Raw genomic sequence first — 8,396 nt, 5'->3', positions numbered from 1 at the left:
GTGGCACCTGCTCAGGAAATTAACTCTGAATAATGTGTGAACTCCCTAGATTGCCTCTGGAGTAATTACAGAAGTTATCGACCATACTAGTGGCCCAGTGCACGAAATTTGCACACGTTAAAAGGGAATTAATTAGAGGAAATATTTTAATATTGCTATTTGCCCTTTCTCTATAATAGAAGTGTCAGAGATGAAAGAAAGTTAGTAAAATGTATATGAAAATCTCCCTCCCGTCAGAGTCTGGGCACGCCGCGGGACCCAGAGTCAAGTTCCTGCCCACCCACGCATGCCTCGAAATCGTGTGCGAGACCCAGACCCGGCCGGCCCCACCCCCATTGGGCTAGAATTCAGGGGTGGGCAAACTTTTTGACTCGAGGGCCACAATGGGTTCTTAAACTGGACCGGAGGGCTGGAACAAAAGCATGGATGGAGTGTTTGTGTGAACTAATATAAATTCAAAGTAAAGGAGCAGAGGGGAGAGCAAGAGAACCCTCTGCTCTTTCGGCTCCATGGGCTGGATAGAACAGCCGAACGGGCCGGATCCGGCCCGCGGGCCGTAGTTTGCCCACGGCTGATAGATTCAGACCTGGCTGGCCCCACCCCCATCAAGCCCCGCCAGGCAGGGGGGCACAGCCTCAGGTCCCCTGGCCTGGCCCAGCGCCCCACAGCCTCAGGTCCCTGCTGATTGCTCATTACGGGAACCCCGCCTCTGCTGTGAGTGCAGCCATCTTGTGTTACGGGAACCCCGACTCCACTGTGGGCGCAACCATCTTGTGACAGTGTTATGGCGTGAGGGTCATATTACCTCTTTATTACATAGGATAGTTTACTCTGTCATTTCCTCAGAAGTGGAGATTTTATTACCCCATTTACGAGGGCGGTAGTGAGGCTCAGGGAAGTGTGCCAGGTGAGGGTGATGGCTCCATCTCTGGGCTCTGGGGGAACAGCAGTGAGAAGGAAGGTGGGCAGCTCGTTCCCTGGCAGCTGCCATCACAGACCTGAGGCCAGTGGTCTGGGCCCTCTTTGGCCAGCATTCTGCCCCAGGTGTCAGTTTTCAGCTGACGTTGGGTAGACCCTGACTCCCTGCACAGCAGGCTTGAAGTCACATGACCAGCTGGTCCCCAGCCTGGCCCAGAGCTGCTGCCAAGCCGGCTGCATGCCTCCGTTCCATCTGCTGTGCCCCTCCTGCCTCCAATAAGCAGGGTCAGCAATGGCCAAAGGAGGGACATAATAGGTGGGGTGGGAAGGGGCTGGGAATGGGCGATGCAGCAGCCAGGCCACGGCATGTGAGAGAGGCCAGGAGTCCAATGCAGCAAATTCACATGCCAGGGCCGCAGCAGGCTCACGCGGTCTTTTTATATGAGTTAAAAAAAAGACCCTCTCTGTGGAACAAAGCCCCACACCAAGTCTTGGAGAGTGGAATGCGGGTTAGCCTCCGACCCCTGCCTGCTCACTGTGCGGTGAACACGCAGGCCATCCAGGGCAGCCCTGCTTACCAAGCACCGCTGGGGGCCAAGCTCTGAGCTCGGCCCTGAGATGGCGATGACACAGACACTGCACCAGCCTCTGAGAAGCTCACAGGGAAGCCAAGGTCCTAGAGGAGAACACAGGGAGGGAGCACCCACCTCGTTCTGGGGGGCCCATTTCCGGTGTAAATATTCCCGCTAGGGGCGGTTTCAAGGTTCCGAGGAGCTATCGCTGAAGGGGATTTGGGAAGAGGTGTGCAGTCAGCTCTGGCACGCTGGGTCCAGCTGGCTCCAGAACCCCAGTGGGAGAGGAAGGGGCTGCAGCTGCACCCAGAGGAAGAGGAGCTCTCCAGGCAGAGAAGTGGTAGGGGCAAGGAGGACACTCCAGCAGGGAGAAAAGCAAGAGCGAAGATGTGGAGGTTGGAAAGTAAGCAGGGAGCAAACTGTGGAGAGCTCTGAAGATAACCCCTTCAGACTGACAAGGGCCCACAGGAGTCTTCTGGAACCTGGTGGTATTTCAGCTCTTGGCCTGGACAGAGGTCACAAGCGTGATGTGATTCGTTCAACGGTGCGTTTAAGTTTCATGCATTTTCTGTTTGTTTGAACTAGTTTACAATAGAGATAAATATCTCCTTCAGGGATAACTACTACTTATAATTGTTGTATTTCCTTCCCATCTTTCTCCTTTGCACACATTTATATGACCAGAAAGCAAACATTTTCATGTAGAAAACAAAAGTTCCCTATCCACACACCATAAAGAAGACAGTGTGAAAGTGTTTTAACACGTAATGGATGGAGTGTGGGTTTTGGAGTCACCGAGTCCTGGATTCAAATCCTGGCTCCTAAAACAAGAACATGGTGGCCCTGAGAATGTTGCTTGTCTGAGCCTCTCTGAACTATTTTCTCTTCTGCAAAGTGGGAGGGAGAATACCCACCTCCTGCAGGGAGGTTGGGAATATCAGAGATGGTGTGTGTCAGGTGCATGGTGTGGAGCCTAGCCCACAATGGACCCTCAACACATGTAACATATAAGATACCCAACCTGTAAGAGATGGTTGTTAGCTCTGTTTTAAAAGTCAGAATGGAAAGAGTTGCCCTGAAAATAAATGATTGAATCACAGAAGTTATAGAGAAACAATAACCCCATAAGGATAAAAACAAACCAGAATTTACCCAAGAATAACTTCGATGGTAAGGAGACTCAAAAACCCATTGAGTGTGGGGCGGGGGTGATGGAAGGAAATGGGGTATTTAGCCTGGAGAGGAAGATTCCAATGGTTTACAAGATCTGTGCAACAGACGTGTCCTGTGTGTAGCACAGAATAGAATTAAGCCCAACAAACAGGACCTACTAGTAAAGGGAGCTAATTTCTCCGGGAGGTAAGAAAGGGTAGACGAGTAAGGCGTGAGCTCCCTATCACTAGGGGGACACAAGCGAAAGCTGCCAGAGCCCTTGGTGGGAATGAAGAAGGAAGGTGAGCGTGGTGGAGGTCCCCTGAAGCTGGGCTCCGTAGCTTTTATAATCAGCAGCTTCTACTCCGCCCCGCAGCCTGCAGGAAAGCGCAGGACGGCGAGCGTCCTGTAGCGAAGGACTCGAGGAGACCCTGGCTCAGCTTACCTGGTTATCGATTTTCAGTTCCACCAGGGAAGTGTTGTGTGGAAGAGCTTCCACCAGGCGCAGGATCCCAGCTCCGGAAATGAAGTTGGATTCCACATTCAGTGTCTTCAACACCTTGTTCTCCTTGAGCATCTCAGCAAGGGCCTTGGGCCACGGGAGAAAAGCCAGGGTTACCTGTGAGTCACCTTGAGCAAGGCTGGCGCCCCTCTTGGGTAAAACCTAAAATATCGAGGGAAACTTGCCGGGAGCAAGAGTCCCTTGTACACTTCTGCTGTTCAAGCTAGGGACCAGGCTCACCACACTCCCTTCACCACGCAGTCTCTCCTCCCCTCCACCCCGCCATGGCTCCCAAACCCTTCCCGGAGCCTCTACTCAGGGGTGGGCAAACTTTTTGACTCGAGGGCCACAATGGGTTCTTAACCTGGACCGGAGGGCCGGAACAAAAGCATGGATGGAGTGTTTGTGTGAACTAATATAAATTCAAAGTAAAGGAGCAGAGGGGAGAGCAAGAGAACCGGATAGAACAGCCGGATCCGGCCCGCGGGCCGTAGTTTGCCCACGGCTGCTACTGGATGCAGGTTCTACTCTCCTCCTCAGCCTCAACTCCCGCTGCTCCCTTATGGGCAGGGCTACTCCCAGGTCCCCGTGCACGCCCAGCGCTCTCCCACTGCTTAGCCTTTGCTTATCCTGTCCTTGCCGACTGGAATGCCCTTTCCCTTCTACTTCACTCATCCAAACCCTGCCCATCCTACACGGCCATTTTCAATGCCCCTTTCTCTGAGAGGGGCATCGCTGACACCTCCAGCTCGCTGTGGCCTGTCTTATTGAACCTCATAGACTTTACCCACTCCTCCTTCATGGCACTTCTATTCCCTGGTTTAGATTGTTTTTATATTGGTGTTGTCTCTGCCATTACACTTTCTACCCTCCGTGGGCTGAAAAATCAGCACGTAACAGGTCCTCATCACTGTCCACTGAGCGACTGGTGGAGTCCCGACCTCCCCAAATATTCTCACTGTCTCTTCTCTTTCCCTGTTGGGGAGTCGCTGTTCTCTGGGTCTGAGCAGCAGAGAGCAGAGAGGGTAGCCTGGGAAACCACCCACTGGGCTCAGGTAGCCCCAGCACGTGTGGGAGGAGTTCGGCCTGGGGCAGCGCCCCTGAAGGAAATGAAGTAATTAGCGGCTGGTGGAAACTGTGTCCTGGAGGAAAGGAGACACCAAGCAGCAGCTGATAGGCCAGGATATACAACCTGTGGGCCTGGCTGTCTGCAATGGCCGTCTGAGCCAGGAGTGCCCTTCCCACCGGCCCTGCTTGCTGAGACCCCACGCAAGGCTCACTCCTAGGAAGCCTTCCTCATTGAAACCATCACTCCCCGCTCAGCTCGCCCAGCTGTGCACCCCCAGGGTGCATGTCAGCTTTCTCTGTGACCCTCCTGAGGGGAGGGACCCAGTCTGGGTTCTCTCCCAACATTCCTCTTGCCTGGGCCTGCCAATCAAAATATTTAATAACCACAGGCAAGTCCACAGGCTGATCCAAGTGGATACGCTGGTGCCTGAGCAGGTGCTGGAGGCACTGCCATGCCAAGTGTCAGCTCTGTTTGCTGGACCAGAGTGAAGGAATTGGGGGTCAGGGGTGGGTGAGAGAGGAGCTGGGGCGGGCAGTGGGGGTACATACAGAGCGCCCTGATTTACCAGCTGGCCCAGAGCATCCCAGTATCCAGAGTGGGTATACTGGTGCAGACGGGCTGACATCCGCCTTTGTGTTGAATGTGTAAAAAGGAAAAAGAATTGAAGGCTACTTTATAATAAATACAATTTCATTTGAACAGCAGTATTTTTAAGATATAAATTTTAAAAAACACACGAATAAAATTGGTCATCAGGACCCACTGAGGAAGACAATGATTTTAAAGACGGAGAAACCGAGGCGCAGTGTGGGGCAGGCCATTGTCCAAACCATGCTGAATGCAGAGATCCAGCTGTAGGGTCCACGTGAGTTGCATTTAAATCTCAGCTCCCCCTTCCACTTGCTCTGCAACTTTGGACAAAGCAAGTTTCCTGAGCTCCCTGCACCCCAGGTTCTTCATCTGCAAAGTGGGGAGGCCTGCACTTCCGGGACCAGGGGTGCTGGTGGAGATGAACTAGGACAGTGGTCAGCAAACTCGCGAGCCGTCGTTTGCCGCTCTGTTGACTAATGAGTTTGCCGACCACTGAACTAGGATAACGTACAGGTGGTGGCTGGGTACCCACCTTCCTGTCCACGTCCTCTCCTGGCTCTCGCCCAACGCCCCTCACCACACCACGCGAGGTTCTTCCTCAGTGGGAGATGGCCAGTCCCGAGGCCACAAGCACCAGCCCTTCTGTTATGTGCCACCCACCCTCAAGGCAGCAGAGGAGAAAGGTACATACATAGGCCACGGGGTCATTGCTCCGCGTCCCCACGATGCTGAACTTCTTCACATACGAGTTGCCTTTCAGGGCTTCTGCGTACGCCTTGAGGGTGGGAATGGGGATATTCTGCAGAGAGAAAGGCAGCGGTGACCAGCGGCCCCTGCCAGCGGCAGGCTGGGCAGACAGATGGGTGTACCTACGTGCAGCCTGATTTAAAGCAAACCTCTGACCAAAAAGCTAACTGGGCAGAGGATTCGGCTTTGCTCCATGTAGGTGGGATGTGGGAGAACCTTCTCCAAACAGATTGACAGAAACCCTTCCTGGAAGTTCAGACAGGACCCACCCCTTCCTCTGTGTGCACAGAGACCAGAGAAGGAAAAGGCAAGGCAGTGGGTGGGAGGAATGCTGGGCCAAGAACTCGGGCCTGGGCTGCGGGGTGGCCAGGAGCTTGGCCTCTGCCCCAGCAAGTGGCAATGTTTCCGGTTTGCTCGGTGACTCTGGGAGGGTCTCTTCCCTTCTCTGGGCCTCATTCTGGAAAACAGAGGGGTGTGTGTGTGTGTGTGTGTGTGTGTGTGTGTGTGTGTGTGTGTGTCGGGGGGGGGGGGGCGGTTTGCCCTAGATCAGTGGTCGGCAAACTGCGGCTCTGTTTTTTAATGAGTTTGCCGACCACTGCCCTAGACAGTCTTTAAGAGACATCTGTCCCAGAGGTCTCAGCCCTGACGTACACCAGAGGTTCCTGGGAACTTTTACGAAACGCTGAAGCTCGGGCCTGCTCCAGACAGACCAATAAAATTAGAAACTGGGGAAGGGGGTGGGTCTGGCATATACTGTTTTATTTCCGCAGGTGAAATACACTGATCCAATCCAGCTGCCTGGTGTGCAGAGGGGAGAATGGGGCCTGGGGAGGCCGAGCCCTTGCTGAGGCCCCACAGGGAATGGGGTGGGGGGTGGGGGGTGGGGGGTGGGGGGTGGGGGGTGGGGTCCCACCCCATGCCCTCTGAGCCGCCCTCCACTCCAGGATGCACAGATCTGAGCCGGGCCGGTGTCTCCCTCTCAGCACGTGGCAGGCAATGGAGGCCCTGGCTGTGTCTTAATGGATCTCTCATTTCAGAGCGTCACTTTAGCTCCCGTGGGAACAGAGCCTGGGAGGCAGGTGGGGGAGAACACTCCGGAAGCAGGTTTCCAATCTGATTGTGCCGCGGGGCTGGCAGTCGCTTAAAAGAAAGCGGAGAAGGAAGGAAAGAGGAGCCCGGAGTGAGGGGCCTGCTTCTTGTCTTGCTGCCACCCCCTCCCGGAACCATCCCCTGGCTGCCGGGCTGAGCAGGTGGGCAGGCAGCTGGGCTGCTTCTGAATTTCTCCTGCAGCCTGTCCGGCATAGGACGGCCTGTCCTTCTGTCCCTCCTGTGCCCGTGGGGGTCACACAGGAACTGTCTGGAGCGATATGGCTGACGGCTTGGAGTACGGCTTCAGACCCCTGGGCCCACGGCTCCCTCTCCGCTGCAGAAAGAGGCTGAAAGGGAGCATGCCACCGTGCAGCGGTGGTCCCGGGCGGCGCCTCCCAGGCTGGGGGACGCTGCGAGCCTGGTGGGCATCGGGCGTCTCCAGCCGTAGGTCCTGCGCAGCCAAGTGCGTGTGGCTCACGGTTTTATCTCAGAGAAGCTCTGTTTTGAGTAACAGGGCGGTTTCCCGAGTTGCAGCTGGTTGGTCCGGGATGAGCATCTGGGCCTGATGTCAGTCCTCGGAACCAAACCAGGGCCACGGAACATGCTCGTCTGCACAGTCCACCCCCGCCCCCCGAAGGCTTTGCCCCTTTTCCTGACCCAGAGGGGCCCGGAGCCCACCCAGGCCCGTCCTCTCTGCACTGCTAAGCCGGCTGTGGGCATCATGGTGACAACATGCCATAGCTTCCCCCGTGGGTGCTGAGGGGAGACCGGGACTCACCCGGATGTTGTTGAGGTTAACCTCTTCAAGCTTCGGGTCGTTGCTCTTTATCCGCTCCAGCGTTTCCTCCACGTCGGTTGAGTTCGGTTCTTCGTCGGGCACAGGCTTGTATTGTGTCGGTTTAATCACACCTGGAGTGACCCATGAAAGGGGGGTGTCTCACAGAGACACAGGGGTCACTTTCCCTCCACACAAGCACACCCAGGAGGAAGCAGAGTTCAGGGACATGTGGAGGGGGTGGGCCCTGCTTGGATGGTCTTTAATGTCCTGCAAGAACTGGGTGACTTCCTTAAACTCTCTGCACCTCGGGGTCCTCACCTTGTAGCCTGTGAACAGGGGCTGTTGTGGGGATGAAAGGAAGCCTGGGTGGGAAAGAAATATATAAGCCTTACGGGGTGTGTGTGTTCGTGATTCTTTGGGCACCCCCATTTCTCTCTGGGTCCAAACGCCAGCTTGGAACAAGGTGCCAGGGCAATGAAGACAATGCAATATTGGCACAGGAAGAGACAAACGGACTCGTGGAACAGGAGAGGCGCCCGAGACAGACAGACGCACGTGGATGCACGGACGTGTAGGATCGAGGTGGAGTCCCACACCAGCGGTGGGAAGACGCTGTGCAAATAAATGACGGTGTTGGGACAAGGAGATATCCATTGAAAAATGAAAATCTGATCTCACCCCACACCACACACAAACATGCACTCCAGGTGGATTAAGAAGTTGCACAGAAAAAGCGAACCTCTACTACTTTAGAAGAAAGTACAGGAGGATATTTTAATAACACTGGGATGGAGAAGGCCTCTGTAAACACGACGTAAACCCCGGAGGAGTAAAAGGAAAAGGTGGATAGATTTGGCGACATAAAAATGTAAAAGTTCTGCCAGGAGCCGAAGAGCAGGAGTGGGAGGAAGCAAACAGTCTGAGGACCACTTCACTTCCCAGGTGTCCTTGCTGGGGGGTGGGGGAAAGGGGGGCTGC

General features: G+C 54.8%; 1 protein-coding gene across 5 annotated transcripts in view; it reads right to left on the bottom strand.

The window, feature by feature from the left end:
• The window catches only part of TMOD1 (tropomodulin 1), a 74,081-nt gene that overhangs the window by 15,252 nt on the left and 50,433 nt on the right, over positions 1-8,396 (bottom strand). For all 5 annotated transcript variants that reach the window (XM_080669126.1, XM_080669128.1, XM_080669129.1 and 2 more), the window contains 3 exons: positions 7,419-7,549; positions 5,496-5,603; positions 3,088-3,231 (listed from right to left, as the gene is read on the bottom strand). In XM_080669126.1, the coding sequence (XP_080525252.1) occupies positions 3,088-3,231; positions 5,496-5,603; positions 7,419-7,549 (383 nt within the window). The remainder of the gene's footprint in view (positions 1-3,087; positions 3,232-5,495; positions 5,604-7,418; positions 7,550-8,396) is intronic.

This window comes from Plecotus auritus, assembly GCF_963455305.1.
Source record: "Plecotus auritus genome assembly, chromosome: 5".
Taxonomy (NCBI): domain Eukaryota; kingdom Metazoa; phylum Chordata; class Mammalia; order Chiroptera; family Vespertilionidae; genus Plecotus; species Plecotus auritus.
Note: the sequence above shows the minus strand (reverse complement) of the source record. Positions and strands in the feature narration are given on the sequence as shown.